This window comes from Amblyomma maculatum, chromosome 4 (assembly GCF_055883805.1).
Source record: "Amblyomma maculatum isolate TAMU_Amacu chromosome 4, ASM5588380v1, whole genome shotgun sequence".
NCBI classification, from domain to species: domain Eukaryota; kingdom Metazoa; phylum Arthropoda; class Arachnida; order Ixodida; family Ixodidae; genus Amblyomma; species Amblyomma maculatum.
The window spans coordinates 165446580-165466481 of record NC_139347.1 but is presented as its reverse complement, the minus strand read 5'-3'; the positions used below and the strand labels follow the sequence as shown (position 1 = coordinate 165466481).

The following is a 19902-nucleotide window of genomic DNA, read 5'->3' as shown; positions in this document are numbered from 1 at the left end:
GCAGTAGCAACTGTGTCGGAAAACACTCGTTCTGGATGGCCAAACAAGTTGGCCAAACATGCAGTGGACTAAACACCAGCTAAGTTCATCTCAGTCTGCACTCTGGTGGGTTAAGTCCTATTTGTATGTGGCGATTGCAGCCAAGGTTACCTACAGCTACAAGGAAGAAGTATTAGGGCCCCTTCGACATAACGAGCTTCAAATGTACATTCATGCCTTCCTTCTGGATACATAATACGAGGTGCGTCCAGAAGCAGGTTACTTGGAGAAAAATAAAACTCGAGTTACTTTAGTGCAAACATGGTGTGATTAATTCCGACCTGCTTTGTGCCAAGCCGATAAAAGTCGAGCACACGCAGGTGACATTGGACCCCTTTCATTATCCTTACCTCAAAGATAATGTCCTGATATCCATAGCAGTAGGTGGATCCAAATGGGTTGGTGGTGTTGGTGGAAGAGGTCCGGTTCAAAACCACCGGCCGCTCGGATGCTTTCACCAAGCGCTCCTGAAGCTCATCCCACTGCGTAAGAAATGAAGGCACAATTACTGTATATTGCCAATAAGTCGACCCTGGCCCTCAGCTCACAAAATCTCATTAGCAAAAAAAGTCTGGCCTCAAATATGGGTCGAAACTGAATTACGCTGAGTCAATCAAAGACGTTTGTTAATACACAAAATGCCTCTTATGATTATCTGTCGCTTGCGAGAAGGACACAGACGTGGTCGTCTGGGTCAATGTTGATGATGGCTGTCTGAAGCAGTGATGAGATTCCGCACATGGCGAACGACCCAGGGACCAAGTCGGTTGGCAGTCCAAACCAAGAGTCATTTACCTACCCCCCGCAACTGTGCAACTTGACTCAAAGAAATGTGCTTCAGCTGGCCAGCTGGTATCTCTGGGCTTTCCTGCTGGAGCCATTCACTGTATAATGTGCCGACGTGGTTGTTAAATGGCGCGTTCAGCACCACATTTAGCGGCTGAAGGATAGATGTCAATCCACCCAGAATAATGACTAAGTCACGTCTAGCATCCATTACTGGATGTGGCTGCGGAAGAAGTTGAAGACGAGCATTCTGCGGCCCTTGAACAAAGCAACAAAATGCCCGCATCACACTACACGAGACCCTTCGGGGGCAGTTTCATAGTTAAAAAACACCATTTAACCACAATAACCATGGGTGGAAACTTTTCTTTTAAAACTGGCACTGACCTTTCGTGGACATTGCTCTCCTACTATGCATGTCATTGCTGATTTGACCAATGGATGTTTTGCCCTCAAGTCATTCACGCAGCACAAAAGGGCCCCCTGTCTCTCTTTGCATGCTTCGGGCAACTTTTGGCACATGGTCAAGCGTCTCCTTAGAGCTCAGGTCATTCCTCCTAATAAAATTTGTTGCCCATTTCTTGGACACTTCTAATTGGGCACGCGGGATGCACATTCCCTCAGCGACAGCACGTGCATCCACTGTAGCAAGCACTGAGGCTTTTGGTTCTTTGGTCGCGAACCCAATCTCAAACTGCATCGTCAATGGCAGGAATCATCCGGATTTCAGTCCCCGAAAGAAATGTTTTGTAGCAGCATATGCAAAGATCTTATTGCTTTGCTTCCTCCAAACCCTTACGCACTTTTCTGGCACGTCAAACTCCCGCCCTGCTGCAACATCGTTTTTTCATAAGCAAAGAAAGGGTTACTTGCCACTTGAAAGCAGTATTGTACTATTGGTGAGGTTGCGGCGCCATGCTGGCATCTGTCGCGCACACAAATCCTGCACACCACTGACCCTCAGTAATCTAGCATCAATGAAGCAAGATGCAGAAATGGTGCCTATGCGTGGAAAAAAAAAATGTGTGAAGATGTTTCTGAGAGCATGTGACTCGTCATGAGCTTTAAAATTGGATTGGATTGCATCTGAGGTACGGCGCTGCCAGTTTTCACGTGGAACGCTCACATTTTGTCTACAAAGCATTTCTGTCATATTAAAAAAAATTGGGGGGTAACATATTTAGATCAATTCCTGCAGCCCGTTTTCGTACCATATCTGACAACTATTGCGGAATTATGCGCAATATTACCTGCAGTTCGGCCAAAAGTACTTTTGACCCAAATATAGGTTGAATGTACCACTCCGTGCATATGGTCCACTTCAATTATAAGTTGGGGGTCATTTTTCAAAAGAAAAAGAAACAACTGTCGAGCCCACTTATAACGGCCCCACTTAAGACGAACTTTCGCTTATAACGAACGAGACCGGAGCGACCGCCAAAATATACATTACTTCAATGGCACAAGATCGCACGTATAACGAACGTCCATGAGCGCTGCCGATCGGTTACAGCGAACGGACGGCGTAAACCCGGAGCCCTGATACGAGACAACGATGGGCTCCCATCCCTTTTGGTCTGTTTGCGCAATCCTCCTCGCAAGCGAGCTACCCCTTGCTCGCCGACGCGCGCTGCCTACGAGTGTCGGCGCGTGGTGTGGCCTCAAAGGCCATGCTGCCGCCCCTCCTCGCAACTCCGCTCCCCTCTCCTCTCGCCATTCCCTCGTCTTCGCCTGTCTCCATGGCGCCGGCCGCCGGCATAGTCTTCGAAGTTTCGTCGTTTCGTTTCCTGGCTGTTCCACTGAGCGGCTGTGCCAGGAACGCGGAGCGCCAGGAGGCAGGTCGCTCCATACGCTAGCGTTTGTACTGTTTGCACGGGCGGACTGAATGCGCAGCTGCGCACGCCTGCGGAAGGCCACCTATGCAGACGTAGAGGATGCGCTGCTGTAGTAGTTCGCCGACGCACGGGCTCGCAACATTTCGATAAGTGGACCAATGATGCTGGGCAAAGCCAATGACTTCGCATTCCTACTAGATTTTCCCGACTTCTGCCCAGGCAATGGCTGGCTACATTGGTTCAAAGGGCGGCATGGGATTGTTTTTAAATCGATTGTAGGTGAGGCGCGTTCGGTAAGTGACCAGGACGTTGCCAATTGGCTTGCAACAAACCGAGCCATTATTGCAAGCTACGCGGAGCAGGATGTGTACAACGCAGATGAAACTGCATTATTTTATCAGATTCTTCCAGACAAGACGCACTCCATGAAAGGGGAGTCATGCGCTGGCGGTAAACACAGTAAAGTGCGCGTTACAGTTCTTCTGTGCACTAATATGAATGGCAGCAAGCGGCGCATGCCGTTTGTAATCGGAAAATCCAAGAAGCCACGTTGCTTTCGGAACCATGTGCCCGTGCGCTACAGGCACAATACTAAGTCCTGGGTGACACGGGATTTATTCGCAGAGTGGCTGGGTGAGTTTGACCGCGACATGCAGAGGCAAAGCAGGCGCGTGCTGCTGTTGCTCGACAATTGCTCAGCGCACCACGTGCAAACGTCTCTGACGGCAGTGACTGTACTTTTCCTGCCGCCCAATACCACTTCTAAAGTGCAGCCTCTTGATTTGGGCATAATACGCTCTTTTAAGGCATCGTATAGGTGCCGCATTGTGCAGCGCTTGCTCATCGCCGTTGACCATCCAGCCGCTAACTTGCAACTCCGAGTTTCATTGTATTCAGCCCTTGAGATGGTGAAGGCGGCCTGGGCGGAGGTGACGACCGCTTGCGTGCGAAACTGTTTCCGCAAGGCCGGCTTCGTCGACGCAGTACCGGACGTCGGGCCTGATGCCTCCGACGATGATGATTCAGGCGGCGATTTGTGGCAGCGCGTCGTCGACTCCGACATGGGAGGCCCTGGCATTGGTTGGCAGGATTTTATTTCTGTGGATGAAGATGCGGATATTGCGGAACCGTGCACGGACGAAGGCATTGTTTCTGAAGTGCGGGCAGAGAGCGACGCGGAAGAATCAGATGAAACGTCTGAGCCAGCACCCGTAAGCACATCTGTAGCAATGGGCTATATAGAGGGCCTCAGACAACTTGTCTATGCCAAGGGACTCGGCGAAGAGCACGCTAGTGCTTTAATAAACAGAATGCATGTCAGAAAAGGTCGGCTGCCTTCAGCCGTATCATGAAACCACGCAAGTTCACAACACTCACAGCCCTGGATGCCGTGAGTTTACCGCAGTGGTGTCGTTCATGAGCACTGGTCGTGCACTGCTCCCTGGTTTGTTTCGCATCAAAGCCACAGAGGATGGCGCTTTGGAACTGGCCAGCACAACACTTCATAATACTTCAAGCCCTACTACTTCATAATAAAATAGATATTGTCATGAGGCTGTGACAAGGCCATGATCACAAAAGAACACACAGGCATAGAAGCACTGAAATTAACTCTTAATTGGACTGGCTTGCGCCCTCAAAATAACTAAGCGATTCGGCGGCGGCGATAGCAGCAAACGTGCTCACTGGTTTGCTTCTTTTTGCTTATTTTTAATGCACAGAAGGTTTCTTGCACAGTGAAAGATTGCATCAGTTTTTAATCAAGGTGCAATTTGCCATCCATGGAGGAAAATGGAGCAGCTCCACTTTGCATAATACAGCACAGATCGATGCAAGGCGTAAGCTGAAAGTGACCGATTGTAGCTCTAGATAAGACCACCTAAATGCTTCGCCGTCATGAACCCCATCTAAATTCCATTGCTATTCGGTCTCAGCATTCAGTGCTGAGAAGCCCTACCCTGCGGCAAAACTCTCACAAGGAAGAATCAGGCCCACCTTCGTGAAGGCGGTGACTATGTGGCCGTCCTGGTCATCGGCCACATCAACCAGAGTGGCCCGGCGCTGCTCGGGGGTAGGGGGCAGGCGTAGGCGTAGCCGGAAGGGGCATCGGTAGTACTGCTGGAAGTTGAAGTGCCCCGGGTAGTTGCTCTGCAGCACCAGCTTCTTCACTACATGCCGTTGGGCATCAAACAGCACATCCTGCACACAAGACGGAAAACAATGCCCTCAGGAGAAATTCAAGAGAAGTTTACATCCCTGCGAGCGCAAGGCAGAGGACAATAGGTACGGCCACAAGCAGCCTTTGCGGCACTCACTGCTGGTCTCTATGCTCTGAGCTGCTGCCGCAATCTTTATTTGCTTCCACCCCTGCTCTAGCTAAATGAAGGCAGCAATTAAGGTGCACCTTACGGTTACATCAATCGCTCACAGTAGTGTCTTCCGTGTATGCTGCCCGCTGCCTCACAATGCATGGGTTTGTCAGTCTGCAGCTATGAAAAATGCTGCACGATTCTAAGCATAAAGAAAGGGCATTAAAACACGACAATTAAAACTATTTTGTTATCTGCAGTGATAACAATACCACATATAATGATTTATCGGTTCTAACGACAGGTTGACTTGTGAGTGTCAACTTTTTCGCTGAGGCTATGAGAAAAAAAAAAACATATTCAACGATATGTTCGTGAGCACGTATCAAATATAACGACCACAATCTTGCCTTGTGGACAGCGTCTTCTATGCTGAGCATGACGTTCGCGGCACTAACTTCCTTTGAACAACACTGAGATAGGGCGAAAACTTCAAATACGCGAGTTCACGGCCGCTGCCATCTCACCATTTTTCCATGCGCCCTAACTACAAAAGTGACGAAGAGCAAGAGTGTTGAGAGTTGGCGCTAGCACCGTAAGATTGCACTAGTTGCTTCGAGTCACGGGTCATGTGCTCAAGCCTTACATCCGTGCGTTGGCCACGTAAAGAGGATGTGGGGAAAAAATGTGAAGGGCAGCCCTCGCTTGTGCCCCACGCACCTGTATGAGAGCAAGCAAGGAAGCAGAGTATGCAGAGGCGGTTGGAACACTTCCTACTGGTTTTCTCAGCTTGAAAATGGCATCAACCAAAACGCAAGGCTTTACTGCTAAAGCAGTAAATTTTGGAAGATTCTCGTCATGACTTCAAAGTGAGTGCCTTTGTTAAGAAGCATGGACTCGCACAATCGATGATAATCATGCACTCATGACAACCAACGCAAAAGGGTTAGGGAGCCTTATGCGCCAGTACTGAAGAGGCCCAGTGAGCACCATGAGCAGAATGTGCCCATCAGTGAGCCAATACTGGCCACTAAGACAAAGAAGTTCACTTATCTTCTAGAAAATTAGAGAATTTCAAGCCTGATAGAGGCTGCATTTAGCAATTTAAGGACTGGCACAGCATCATCTACAAAAATGCGGTGTGAGAAGTGATCAAGAACCAAGGACAGAAAGTGTTGCTGCTGGTTGACAACTGCAGCGCTCCCACACTGTTATCTCGAAGCAAAAATCAGTTGAGCTGATGCTGTAGTTGAGCACCCAATACTACAGCAGGCCTGCAGCCATTGGATGCTGGCGTGATCGCCAATTTCAAGGCTTCGATCGGCGGCATATGCTGGAGTGGCTAATTTTAGCTATTTATCATGCTGGCACATGAGGACAAGCCCCCCCCGTTTAAAGGTCACCCTGTTGAAGTCCGTGCGCTACGTTCACAGAGCATAGTATGAGGTTAAGGTCATCACCGTAAGGAATTATTTTAGGAAGGCGAGCTTTATGTTCCAGGAATTTTAATCAGGCGCAGGCCTGATGTGGAAACCGACACAGTGGAAGCTGCAGTCTTTGCAAAACTCTGCCAGCACGCTGCTAAGGACGAAACGAATGCGTATGTGGAGGATTCCCTAAGCACAGATAGTGCTCCAGTGTTCTGCGAAGTCAACGACGAGGCGATCACCAGAATGTGTCACCATGACAGACAAAATTGTGGCATTGCGTGGCGGCGAGAGCAGCGACACTGACGACACAGTGGATGCTGGCTCGCCTTCTACACCGATGACGATCACTGGATCGATGAGCCAAGATCGAATGGTTCATCGATTTCATTCAAGCGGAAGGGTTGCCACCAGCGCACAACTGGATGCAGTAGTGAAACTGCAACTGCCATGCAGACAAATGCCTACTGCAGACTATTTCAGTGCACTCCTTGCTTGAGGCGCATTTAAAATTTTAACCACGAACTTTAACATAAGACCGATAAAGTAACATAATTTCGCAATCAAAATTTCGCAAAAGCAATTATGACTACAGTGGACGCGCGCTAAACGAAACCCGCATAAACGAAAACACCTCTTAAATGAAACAATTTCAAAAAAAGTAATTGGTTTCATACACAATCTGTGCAGAGCCGCGCTCGACAATCGAAACCCCATTTTGCTTGCAACTCGGATAAACGAAACCGAAACTGTGCATGAGTCGTCTTTGTTGATGTCGATATCCAGAATCCAATCCAATCCAGTACCTTGCACGCCTTGTTTTTTGTTGTGTGGGAGCCATTTTGCTCTCTGTTCCGTGACTTCGTGTTTCGTGACTTCTTTCCGGCATGTAGTATGGAAGAAGCTGCTAGAAAGCGTCCCCATAATGCGTTGTCTTTAAAGGCCAAAATGAAAATTCTTGACGATGTGAAGTGTGCCAAGGAGTCGAAAACTGCTATCGCGAAAAGGCATGGCATCCCAAAGTGCACGCTTTCAAGGATTGTGAAGGATCGCGACAAGATTGAAAAAGCATACAACAGCGGCGCTTTCGCCCCCGATAGGAAAAGGATGCGTCTGGCCGAGCATGAGGACCTCGAGAAGGCACTTTTCCTGTGGTTTAAGCGTGCTCGAAGTTCCAATCTTCCAGTGACCGGCCCTATTTTGGAGGAGAAGGCAAGAGACATTGCACTGCAAATGGAAATTGAAGACTTCAAATTCAGCGATGGCTGGTTAAGCCGTTTCAAGAAGCGCCACGGCCTTGTTTTCCGCACAATAGCAGGTGAAAGTGCCATGGTAGACAACGATGTTTGCTCTGACTGGCAGCAGCAAAAGCTTCAAGACCTACTTGCAATTTACGAGCCGAGCGACGTCTTCAACGTGGACGAAATGGCACTTTTTTATAAGCTTCTGCCTAACAAGACTCTCAGCTTTAAAGGGGCCCACAAACACCTCCCGAGCACTCCTCACAAACTATCTCAGTCGCTAGATTATGCTGCGATACACATTTGAACGCAATAACACACGTCTACGCGCAGTGCAGGTCCCACAATCCCATTCGAAAGTTGGCGCGTTCTTTCCTTCGACTTTTGCCAGTCCTCCTCCTCCTCTGTGCAACGCTGCTACGTGCATGCGTTTTCGAATGACTATTGGTCTGCTTCTCTGCGACGTCACACAGCCATTAAACTATCGCTTATGCCAGAAAAATCGAAATACGCTTAACTTTTAGTTATCAGGAAAGAAAATTAGGATGTTTTGTAGACAGAAAAATTTTTTCAAAGCTTTTTTTTCCTGCACTTCCGGTCTCGCGCGCGCACGCGCGCATCTTTGCCCTTCGCGCACTTCGCGCAGGCACCACGGCTGCCACGGCAATCGCGGCACGGTCGCGAGCGGCGATCTCGTTTCAGTTGCTTGCAGTGTGCTTGCGGGGCACTTTCCGCCTGTGAATGTTCTCGTTTCTTGTGTCGCCCATGCGAAATGAACTTCGAAGTCGGCTTACAGGTTTACAACATTAAGTCGGTGCTTTAAATGTCGGGCCCCAATCCACTGCGCCTTACGTAATGCAGCAAAATTTCGGAGGCAACCGCTGCTCCGTTCCTGTGTCCACCAAACCAAAATACGCACCTCGGATCAAGTCAAGGCGACAACATACGCTGGTAAGTAATGTGTTTACTAGCTTGAACATAGCGCACAGATAAGCGACGGTTTCACAGGTGCAATGAGTTAGTCATTGTTGTGATGCATCATTACTGTGGCGGCTATTAAAATCCTACCGTCTTAACCGTTGACTCCATTGCGTGAAACTACTCACGGAGGTTGCATTTTGTCTCGTAGTAAGTTTGTAGGTTATAAACTTTTGCCTTATAGTAAATTAGCTAAGACAACTGTACCTACCTGGCTTGGCCGTGCGCGATGCGCGAACCCGTGGTATCATGTGCCGGCGTTGGCAGCTTTCGGCCCCCGATACTGGCGCAGATTGCGGGTTCGCATTGTACGCAGCAGCAGCGAATTAAGCACCCTTACCTAACTTACTGCGAGCAAATAGAAGTTACCGCAATATCAAAGCTTCGTGTGCAGTTTCACCACAAACTACTGAGCGGTTAGGCCGGTGAGATACAAGACGCCGCGGTAAACACGTATTAGCATTCGCATGCTGTATCTGCCCCTTGCAAGGTTTCATATGACGTGCAATGATGAGGAGGCACCGAAGAAACAAAGAAAACAACTTTATTTCGAGAGAAGGCCTACAGAATTTCTCTAGATAAGCCCTAGAGCATATTCCATTATGTCCTGAGAGTAAACAATTGACGTTATTAAAAAAAAAAAAAAAAAAAGAACCTCTCCGCAGCGAAGCGTTGTGCTTTCTTAGTCGCTCAGCAGTATAAATTATCGCTAAGAACACAGTATTATATCGCCCACATAATAACAATAAGCGCAATTACACTGTTGTCTTGTGAACTGTGGACCTTAACGGATGCGGAACAGCGAGCCTGTGAAAAGAGAGATGTGACATGGTCACTTGTGAAGTCGGCTCACTTTAATTACTTCCATTTACTTCCAGCTTGACCTCAAGAAGCTGAACAACTCTGATCGGCATAATTATTCGCTATCTAGCTTTACACACACCCTGAACCCACAGTTGCTCTGTCTTTCCTACATTTTGTTTCAAGTGGCAGCTTTGATGCAATACTTGAAGGGCCTGCGAGCGGTCGCACACCATGTGGAGTTGCCGCGATAAGCAAACAGCAACATGCTTTGTGTGCACGTTTGCTTGGCCGCAGCCAGAAGCGAAACACAGAGACATGGGTACAAGACTGCACTCACTGCGACAAAAAAAGTCATATGAAACTGCGCTCCAGTTATTGTTAGTCGCAGCAAACATATTGAAACAATTGTTTTGGCTCCAGCGGCCAATGCTGTGCCTCGCTGATGCCAGTCTGTTGAGCATTTGGGTTAAGTATACTGACAGTTGTGCTGTGCAATTGAATAGTCATGATGAAGCACAAATCTGTGCCTGTGTGCAGCAATTACTTCTTTTGACGGTCTTTTATAGGCATCAGTCATAAGGTGGCGCTCTGAAGCTATGCTTGCAGCTGTGTCTCTGTGTGAAGAGCCCTGAGACCATTTCTCCGCATCCTGGAGGAGCCTCTGGACGTACGCTGCGCAAAATAGCCATCGTGATTACAACAGTTCACTTAGTTTTTTGTGTAATAATATAAGTAAAACGAAGTTTTAACTTACCAAAAGTATGCTCCATTTTCACTGAAGCGGCACTGAAATGTCCTTTTCTTGATTTTGCCATTTTCACTTTCCAGCCGTCCTCTCCTTTCTTTTTCTGTGCCTGGAGCTTAGAAGAATTTTCATTGAAGTGCATAACAGCCAGATGTGACCTAAAAAGAAGGTAAATATGAATTTCTCATACTTTGGAAAAAAATGTGTTTCTTGTTGCCTACTAGCAAAATTATACCAAGTAGAGGCTACTATAAGAAACCATTATGCATTATATTCACATCACTGCAGCAGAGATTGCTTCTGTTTTAGCTTCTATATCCAGCGCCTTTATATCAAATTAAAAATGTGATGCAATGATCTTCAAGCAGCAAAATGAATGTATGACATGGGCTATACAACTTCATATCGTGGACCACCCGTGTTCTCCCTGCTGTGGTATTCTAGCGATCATCATTAGTCCAAGTGATCAAGTGAACCTTGAGCATTCTTTCAGTTTCAACACATTAGCTTCGGGACATTCGAGATGGTTAGAGGGGTCGGAAACTTGCGCTGATAACTTCCAGTTTTTTAAAAACTACCTTTGTCTTGGGACTGCACTAAGATGAGGAGCACAAAAGAGAGACAAGGTGTTTTTCCAGCCAGCCCTCCATGCTCGCCCTCAACTTTGTGTCATTGCAGTGTCTAAGCTCATGTCATTTTTGTCTGTATGTATTCCTGGTGCACGGTTCTTTATCTCATCCCACCTGCCTATTCTAATATAACAGCAATGACTTTCAATGAGGACCCTTGGTGGCCTGTGCAGTACGTCTATAGCCTCCTGTCTCACTTTTTCCACGGAAGGGGATTACAGAATGGCCAGTGCTACCATTCTACCAAATATGTTTTTACCATATTATATGAAGCATCCTTGAATGTCAGAAGTGTGCACTGCAGTCTCCTCCAAATGTATGATAACTACCTTTGACATGGAAGTGTTCCAAGTTTTGAAAAGAAAGACACAAGTTCAGCTAATTTTACAGCAGTATATTTACTATCAGGATGGAAGGATTGTGGCAGCTGGCTCATAAGGTGCACTGAGTGCCTACTTTATGCAGAAGTTGGGATTGAGTTACGTGGAGGGCACTTTTTTTGGCAGATGTCAGGGTCGACTCCTGTGAATCGCAATTGTAGGGTCTCATTTTACCTGGCCTGATAACATGAGAGCTCCAGTTCAAGCACTGCACTAAGGAGACTGAAGTCAAGCCCAACTTCCATAAAAAGAAGGCGCCAAATGCATCCAGTAACACAGCAGCTTCCCCCTCCTCACATTAAAAAAAAAAAAAAAAAACCTTTGAACTTTTTTTCTCTAAACCTCAGCACTAGACCATGAGAATGACTGTTTTCAGGTGCTTGAAATTGGTCACAAAGCAATTTTTCAGCCCTCCAGGGCTATTCCATAGCACGAACTAAAAGCAATCTGCTTAGTTGCAAGTTCCAATGGGCTGCTTAGCAAGTTGAAGAATCAAAAGGAGCAAAAGGAAATGGAGCAAATGATATGAACTTCTGGTTTTCTTTTTCGCACTGTGTTCTATTTCCTATGGTCTCTGTTCCTTTTAAAATGACAATATTATGTACATACATTAAAAGCTTCATGCAAGGACGTATTGTTTGCACATGCCATGCAGAAAAGTTGGACTACATAATCACACTGGAGGGAAAAATAATGTCTTAGTCTTCTCTTTCATTCAACAAACCTTACTTGCATCCCACCATCCGAGTATGCAATTGATTTGGGAGCAAACTTGGTGACAAAGTTGTGAAAAGATTCAAGGGAAGATGTTTGGGCTTTGGGAGACAGTTGTCGAGTGTCAATCAAAAACTGGGAGTTCTTCAGAATGGAGTTCAGCTTCTTGAAAGCACATGAATCTGTTAAAAATATATACATAAAAAAATATATATAAATATTTGGCTGATGAGTTGCAGTGTTGGTGTGTGTTCTAGTCAATCGTAGATGCTGAACCTGCTTACAGCTGCTGCATTGCAGCTGAAAACAGTTTTAGCATCATATTCTTAAAAACACCCCAGGTCTTGTACTACTATATTATGGTGAAAAGAAATGTAAGAGATGTTGTCGAGCAAACATGCTACACTTTGTCTTCTTTAAAATTGTCAGTATAGGACAGTATGGAAAATCCCATTGTATTTGTGTTCCATACTAGCATGTATAACCAAGCTGCCTCAGTATTAAAATGTCTTGCAGTCTCAGCACTCACATTTACATTATTTTGTTTCTTCACTTCATTAGGGGTTTCTTTCTCAGCTATGTCATATGTGAACTTCCTGTTATGTGCGAATGTATACAAAGTTTTTTCTGTGAAGTTCTATTTGCATTACCTATCTCTTAAATCTATCATTGGTTGACAAATGCCACAAGTGTGAGCCGTGCACCTTCCAAACAACATCAATGTTAAAACTTTACAAAAAAAAAAACTATACAAAACAGATTACCTCTGCTCATCCATTGCCTGTTTGCAAGGAGCTAATGCAGGCATTTGATGTATGGTCTATCGTGGCCCTCACGCTTATCGCATATGTGGTTCAACAGGCTGCTACATGCTGGTGATCAGGTCACCATTACCCTGGCCAAGGACAGCAACATAGACTTGTGATTGTCTGGATCCATGGTTCTATTGCTTCACAGTCGTTTGACCTGCTCACAGCTTCCAACTTCTTAAATGCAGTATAGAATAATGTTATTACCATGTATTCGCCCTAATTTTTAAAGCAAGCAACTGCATGCATCTTTAGTAATGCGCCAAGCATCAAAGTAGTGCTGTATGGGCGATTTGCTGCTCTTGCAATATGTCCGGATAGCTGGGTGGCGGTCTGTAGATAGATTAAATTAAAACCTCATTACATAATAATATATGTCAGCAAATGTACCTCTTCCCCAATGGTTTGCAACGATGAAACATTTTGCTTTGTAATTCAATTGTTTGTATTATATAATGATTAATCTGATTATTTTTATGTATAGATATGCAAGCAGCACTTGCCAAGGGCACTCTTGGTGAGGCTGAAAATAATTTCTCCTAATAATATGCAGAAATTGTCGCCTTTTGTTAAAGACTGCACTGAGACTCGTTAAGTTGAGGCCAGACCCCATGTTCGCACTATTGGGCACTGCAGCTGACTTCACACAGTTAATATGAATTGCAGCTTGCCAATTTTCATATCGCAGCACTGCCTTACCTCTCCTATTCTTACCTTTTCCCATTGTAGAATATGGTCAGTCTGAATGATAACAACGTTGTATGTGCAGTACTTGGCGCTGTAGCCCGGGGAGTCGCAACGCCCATCTCCTGCGAGGTCCACTTCCATTCCATCCAGCTGGCTGATGATCTGCACCCGCTGTTCCTGGAAAAGCTGGAACAAAAATAAATGTGCATTTGTGAGCCACTTGTAACGTGCCGAACTGTGTCACTCGATCGTTGCACTACTGCATGCGCGCGCTGTTTTTTTCTTTTTTTATTACGCAAGCTTGCCATAAGGCATATTATAAGAACCCGTGCAAATTATTTTCCGTTAGGAACCGGAGAAGGCTCTTGTCGGTGAGCCATTTGGAGAAGTCCTCTTCCCTTGTTGCGGTTAATCCCCCTCCCCCTTTCCGCAGGGACAGTCTAGTTGTGTATAACTCCTGTCTATGCTCCTGTCAAAACCAACTCTTACACTTCCGATCGGCAGCTGATCGCTTAGGGATAAAGAGGCACAACTTTGAGCGACTAAGCCAGTTCACGCGAGTGATAACGTTTCATTCGCGACCCCCCCCCCCCTCCTGCTGAAGGGTAAAGCCTCTTGGCACATTTTTTTTTTTCTGTTTCCATCTCTTCATTCCTGTTTTTCTTCTCTTTCTTCTTATCAACGCCCATCTCGGTTTTCACGTGTTTCTAATTCCTGGCCGCCTCGGTTGGTAAACTTGGACGCGGCTCCATCCGCGCGACATTTCAGGGTGCGCTCTGTACAAACACCACACGGCGCTAAAAAAAAAAAAAGAAAAAAAAAAGCTACAGGGCGGGAGTTATGCTGCGATAATAATCGGGCACCGAACAGAGTGTTTACTTCCTGTCAGCGCGCGTGTTCGCCGTTGCAGTCAGCTGACGCCGAACCGCGGCTGACAAACTACACCACAGCGCACAACTACGCAGTCCCCTTCTCCTCATCCCCTTCCTTTTTTTTTTTCTTTACAATCGATCGTTATCTTTCACGAAGGGGCATCATATAGTCAAAAGCAAGAGGAACCTAAACACGGAGGTTTCAAGGTTCGGGCAAGGTGCACGAGAGAGTTTCCCTCCGCAACGCCCGGAAGACCGCTCTCTGCGATCTCGATTCTGAATTTCTAGTCTTTCGCTAAGATCTCATGCCCTTGCTGCGGTACGGATATTATGAACCCCGAGCTTGAAAAGCGACTTCGGCGAATGAGTACCGAGATGGGACTCGACCCCAACAAGTACACGCCGTTGAAGAATCCGCTGCTGAACCCCGACGATGATAGTATACGGCTTATATGGGTGCATTGGTGCGTGGGGTCGACTAGCATAACATTAAAAAATAATAAAATCCCATCGTAAGCTCGCCACTGGTTTATTTTGAGCAGTGTAGTTCACAGTGATCATGACAAATCTTGCTATATGCATGCCACAACGCCGAGCAAGATTGCCTGAGTTAAAAAAAAACAATCCACTCTGTACTGTGATAACGCGTCTAAAGCTAATATTATCACAATCTTTTCATTTTACACTTACCGGCAGGGTTGGAAGAAACAGCGTTGGTACCGCTCCTTCATGCAGACTGTCTTGTTGGGATCCCAAAATCGCGAACCACCACATATCCGGGTAAAGCAAACGTAGATAAACGCTGTCTTCACCGATGCTGGCTATCTGATGATCTGTAGCCACTGTTTCCGGAGGTTGGCGTTTTGAAGCACTTGATGCAGAATGTTTTTCCTGCCGTCACTAGCAATACCTTCGCAGCCAGGGACTGCACACTGTAACAACCTCCCGCTCATGTCCCGTCAACAACAACAATTCAGCGCTTCGATAACTGCCTTCGCGAACTCAAGAGAGTGACCAGTCTAGCCCAGAACTGTTCTGCACCCGTCGCGCACACGACGTAACACAAAATCGAAGGTGAGGTCAACGCCAGGGATGTATAGCGTGGCAACAAAACTTGCGAGTTCTTGCCGAAGGGCGATGACGATGAAGCAGACGACAAGAGGCCCCCGGCGGCGCGTCGGCAAGCAAGCGCGACAAAACGGAAGTTGCGGCGTGTGGCGCTAAGCAAAAAAAGTAAAAGCGCAGATGCGTCAGTTGTGACGTGTCAGTGGGCGAGGCCTCGGAGGAGGGCCAGCCTTTGCGCGCGCTAAAAAGTTGAAAAGAGGAGGAAAGCCGCGAAGGCGCAGATATTCAAAATTTGATTGCAAATAACTCTGCTTCCAAATGCCGCATTTAAAAAATTTTTGCGGGAAGGTTATCTTACATCGACATTCTTTCACATACTAGGCATAGGGAAACTGTATCGCTAAGGCTGTTTTGGGCCCCTTTAAAGGTGAGAGGTGCACGGGGGGTAAGCACAGTAAGGACCGTGTTACTGTACTTGTGGGAGCGAACATGGACGGGTCCGAGAAGTTGAAGCTTCTCGTTATTGGCAAAGCAAAGAAACCGCAAGTTTTTAAGGGTGTCAAAAACCTGCCGGTTTTATATGAAGCAAATACCAAGGCCTGGATGACGCAGGCCATTTTTGAAACCTGGCTGCGGCAGAGGAACACAGAGTTCACTAAAAAAGGCAGAAAGGTCGTATTTTTTGCTGACAATTGCCCCGCGCATGGTGAAGTGCGAGACCTGACTTCAATTCACCTGGAATTCCTTCCCGCGAACACGACAGCAGTACTCCAGCCTATGGACCAGGGCGTGATTCGCAATGTTAAAGTGTTCTTCCGTCGCCACGTCCTGAAAAGGATGATGCTGTGTATGGACAGCGGCAAAGAGTACACCGTAGACCTCCTCTCTGCCATCCACATTTTGGCTCACTCATGGGATGAAGTTACGGCAACAACAATTCAACGTTGCTTTCATCATGCGGGCTTTTCCAAAGCAGTGGCCGCTGACCAAGAAGAACCTGATGAAGTTGCTGAAGCACAAGCTGTTTTTAGTGTACTGGCTCCCAAGTGTGGCACTGTGACCATGGATGATTATGAAGCTATTAATGATGATGCTGTCACCTGCCGTGAGGACACCTTGACTGACATATTGAAGGAAGTCGACGAAGCCAACGATAATGACAGTGAAGAGGAGACCGAACATCATAACGATCAAAGCTCTCTAGTGTCGACTAATGAGGCTAGCCAGGCAGTTCAAGTACTCCAGCAGTACTTTGAGCGAGAGGGCTGCTTGGAGCACACGTGCAGCCTAGCTAAGATGAATGCCTATTTAGTGAAGCAGCGGCATGCCAACCTGAAACAAACTACGTTGCACAGTTTCTTTGGGGGTCACAACCCTTAAATGAAACTACCAATAAATGAAACAGATTTCCTTGTCCCCGTCAAGTTTCGATTAAAGGGAGTCCACTGTAGATAAAAAAAAATTGGTGATATTGGTACATTCGTTGGGAGTTAATTTGCTGAATATGCTCTCCTGAGGGACTGAGCCTATGCAATTCTGGCCTGGATCTACCACCTCAAAGGACCAACTGCCAAACCAGGTTCTGTCCATAAGTAACACTGGCGTTGCTGGTAATATTTAGCACGATTGCATGCAGCCATGCCGTTGCCCCTTCTTCACAAGACTAAAGCTCAATTTGGAATACTCGTTACCCCCCCTTCATTCAAGGCCTCTTTACGGCAAGCAACACAAATGTCAAAGGCTTCTCAATGCACACACTATTTTTTTCTCTCTCCCCGCAGAGCAAAAGTGTGTGAGTGACGCACCAGGCCCAGGGTGAAGTAGTTGTAGAAGTAGTCGGAGGCCCTGGCAGCGAGCAGGCGGTGAGAGTCCTGGGCATGGATCTTCATCTTGTCCTCCTCCTTGTAGAACACCTTGTTTGGGGAGCCCAGGGCCCACACCACGTCCTGAGTGGTGTGAGAGGTCACACAGGTCAGCGAACTCAAACAGGTTCCCCACATGCATTACATATGCACGGCACAAAGACACAAGCTATGCATGAAGGCGGCACAAAAGGCTGATGAAAAGGCACTATTTTTCTATGCTGGCTCAACTGCCCCGAGCGTGTTGCACAAGCAAGCATGCAACCGTCTCGACTTCCGCATTTTTCCATACTCGGGGACACTTTTTCTTGGCAATGGGCGCAAAGTAAGGCAGGCTTGTCAATCCGCCTTGTAGTTCGACCGCGCAGCTTACGGTTTCCATAGACTTTGCAGATCATTTCCATTACTTGCTTCGACAGCCAGCATCTCTTGAACTTGACTTGCATCTTGTCTGGCGAAAACACTACCAACCCTTGCGGAGTGGACGAACCAAAACAACCGGAACGACCCGAACAGGCGGCTGTCTCCATCTTGTCTGCAAAGTATGGCGTCTCGAAAACCCGCAACAGACATCAGACAAGAAAACCCGGTGAAGCCAAGAAAAGTGTTTTAGGCATAACAGCTTCATTTCGGAAAATTGGTTCCGCGGTAAAAAATATACTGTAAATAACTAGCGCTACAATTTCAATTTGTTTTTGCAGAAACTGCTCATGTAACTAAGGACTGCATTATGCTGCGTAGGAAGACGATGCGTCTTGGCTACGTAGCTTTGGCTCCATTGCCGCTCCATTGCCAAGAAAAAGTGTCTTCGAGTATATTGATGCTGTGTGCTGAAATGTGGCTCTTTATGTAACCCAGTTCAGTATGGTCCAATTTGTCTTTAAATGACACTGAGAACAAGCAAATCCAACTACAGTCGAACCCGGATATATCAAACTCGGATAATTCGAATTTTGGTTATATCGCACTTACAGAATATCCCCTTGAAAATCCCATGTAAAAGTATAGGAAAGCTGGGTCCTATATTGAAGTCAATTTCACCGGTCATTCGATATATCAAACTCCGCACCACGGATTGGACGGTGCGATGCGCCTTCCCCAAAGGCGTGCGCATCTGCAGTGATCATTGCCGCATGCCAGCACGCGACGTTTGCTAGCCATGTGCGTGAAGGAACGGGAGGGAACCGATGCAGCCATGGTGCTTGGGAGAGGGGAAATATGTGATAGAGCGAAGCGCAAGGGTGTGCCCTCTCCCTTTCCTCTCTCTTTCCCGGTCTTCATTTGCAGCAGCACGCACTATGCATGTGCGAACAATCCAGCTCAACCGTCACCACCGAGATCTCTGTGGTGACGTCTCAGCCTGTGGCAGACGCTTTCTCTAGTGTATGCTGTGATGCTCTGCGCGCAGCGGCTAATGTGCGATGTGCGTCTCGTGTCGAGGGTGAGGTACCCTAGTCGTTGTGCTGAACGTGTGTAAGCTATGACGGCAGCAGACGCTCAGAAGCGGCAATTCTTTTTTTCTTTTTGCGGGAGTCGTTCATTCTTGCCGTCGTGCTGAACATGCGGCGCAGCGTACGCTATGGCAGCTGCGGATGTTAAGAAGCAGCTATTTTTTTTCTTTTGCGAGAGTCGTCCTTACTCTTTCTTCTTTTTTTATTTCGCTAACTTGTCGTGCTGAACGTGCGGTGCAGCGTAGGCTATGGCGGCTGCAAACGTTAAGACGCGGCAGGTTTTGTTTTTGCGAGAGTCATCTATTCTTACATCTATGCATTAACGAAAGCACGCAGTCAGCTGCGATCATGACACCGACTTTTAGCATTGTTCGGTTCAAACGGTATTTGCAGCAGATATCCCGCTTTCCAATGATTTTGTGGCAGTGGACTAACACCCGCCCCAAGCGCAGCGTGATAAATCGAACCAGGCTTGTGCAATCAAGCCATCATGGGTACTCTGCCAAGTTCGCTCCTGGCCACCGCAGGATCTATCAAAAGTATAGTCAAAAGATAAACACGCCGTGACATTATCGCTGTGTAGCATCTTGGCGCGCTTCCAGTAAATGAGCTGTGTATGTGATGGTCAGGAAGGAAAGAACGTGCCACCGAACGCTTTTTTTTTTTTTTCAAATCTGCGGGGGCAAAAGTGGGAGGTGGGTTCATTATGCGAGTGGGTTGATTACGTGACAAATACAGTATCATTTTTAACGATCGCAAATGACGTCTCCAGCCGATTTCTGTATATCGAATTATCGATATATCGAACTATTTCGCGGTCTCTTTCAAGTTCGATATATCCGGATTCGACTGCATATAGCGAAACCGCTTTATGGGAGCTTTCAAACCACCCACCCGCCCAGCACACTAAAAGACTAAATTATCGATATATCGAACTATTTCGCGGTCTCTTTCAAGTTCGATATATCCGGATTCGACTGCATATAGCGAAAGCGCTTTACGGGAGCTTTCAAACCACCCACCCGCCCAGCACACTAAATGACTAAAGCATCTGCCATGAGATTCGTGCACTCATTCAGACCTTTTGTAACAAAGCCCTGCTGAAAGCATTTATGAGTGCCTCAACGAGACGCCACCACCTCCAAGATGTGCTTCTTCGAGTGAGATACTCACCTGAACAGAGTCGCCGAAGTGCACGCATCTCGTCAGCTTCTTCTGGATGGGCCCAGACAGCCGAGATGCCTCGTACGCTGCATAGCAACCAGCACG

General features: G+C 47.0%; 1 protein-coding gene across 2 annotated transcripts in view; it reads right to left on the bottom strand.

The window, feature by feature from the left end:
* LOC146193417 (phagosome assembly factor 1) overlaps positions 1–19902 on the bottom strand; it is a 54738-nt gene that overhangs the window by 13527 nt on the left and 21309 nt on the right. For both annotated transcript variants that reach the window (XM_084602751.1, XM_084602750.1), the window contains exons 8-11: positions 19807–19883; positions 17126–17266; positions 4656–4859; positions 390–521 (exon numbers count right to left, since the gene is read on the bottom strand). In XM_084602751.1, coding sequence (XP_084458877.1) covers positions 390–521; positions 4656–4859; positions 17126–17266; positions 19807–19883 — 554 coding nt within the window. The remainder of the gene's footprint in view (positions 1–389; positions 522–4655; positions 4860–17125; positions 17267–19806; positions 19884–19902) is intronic.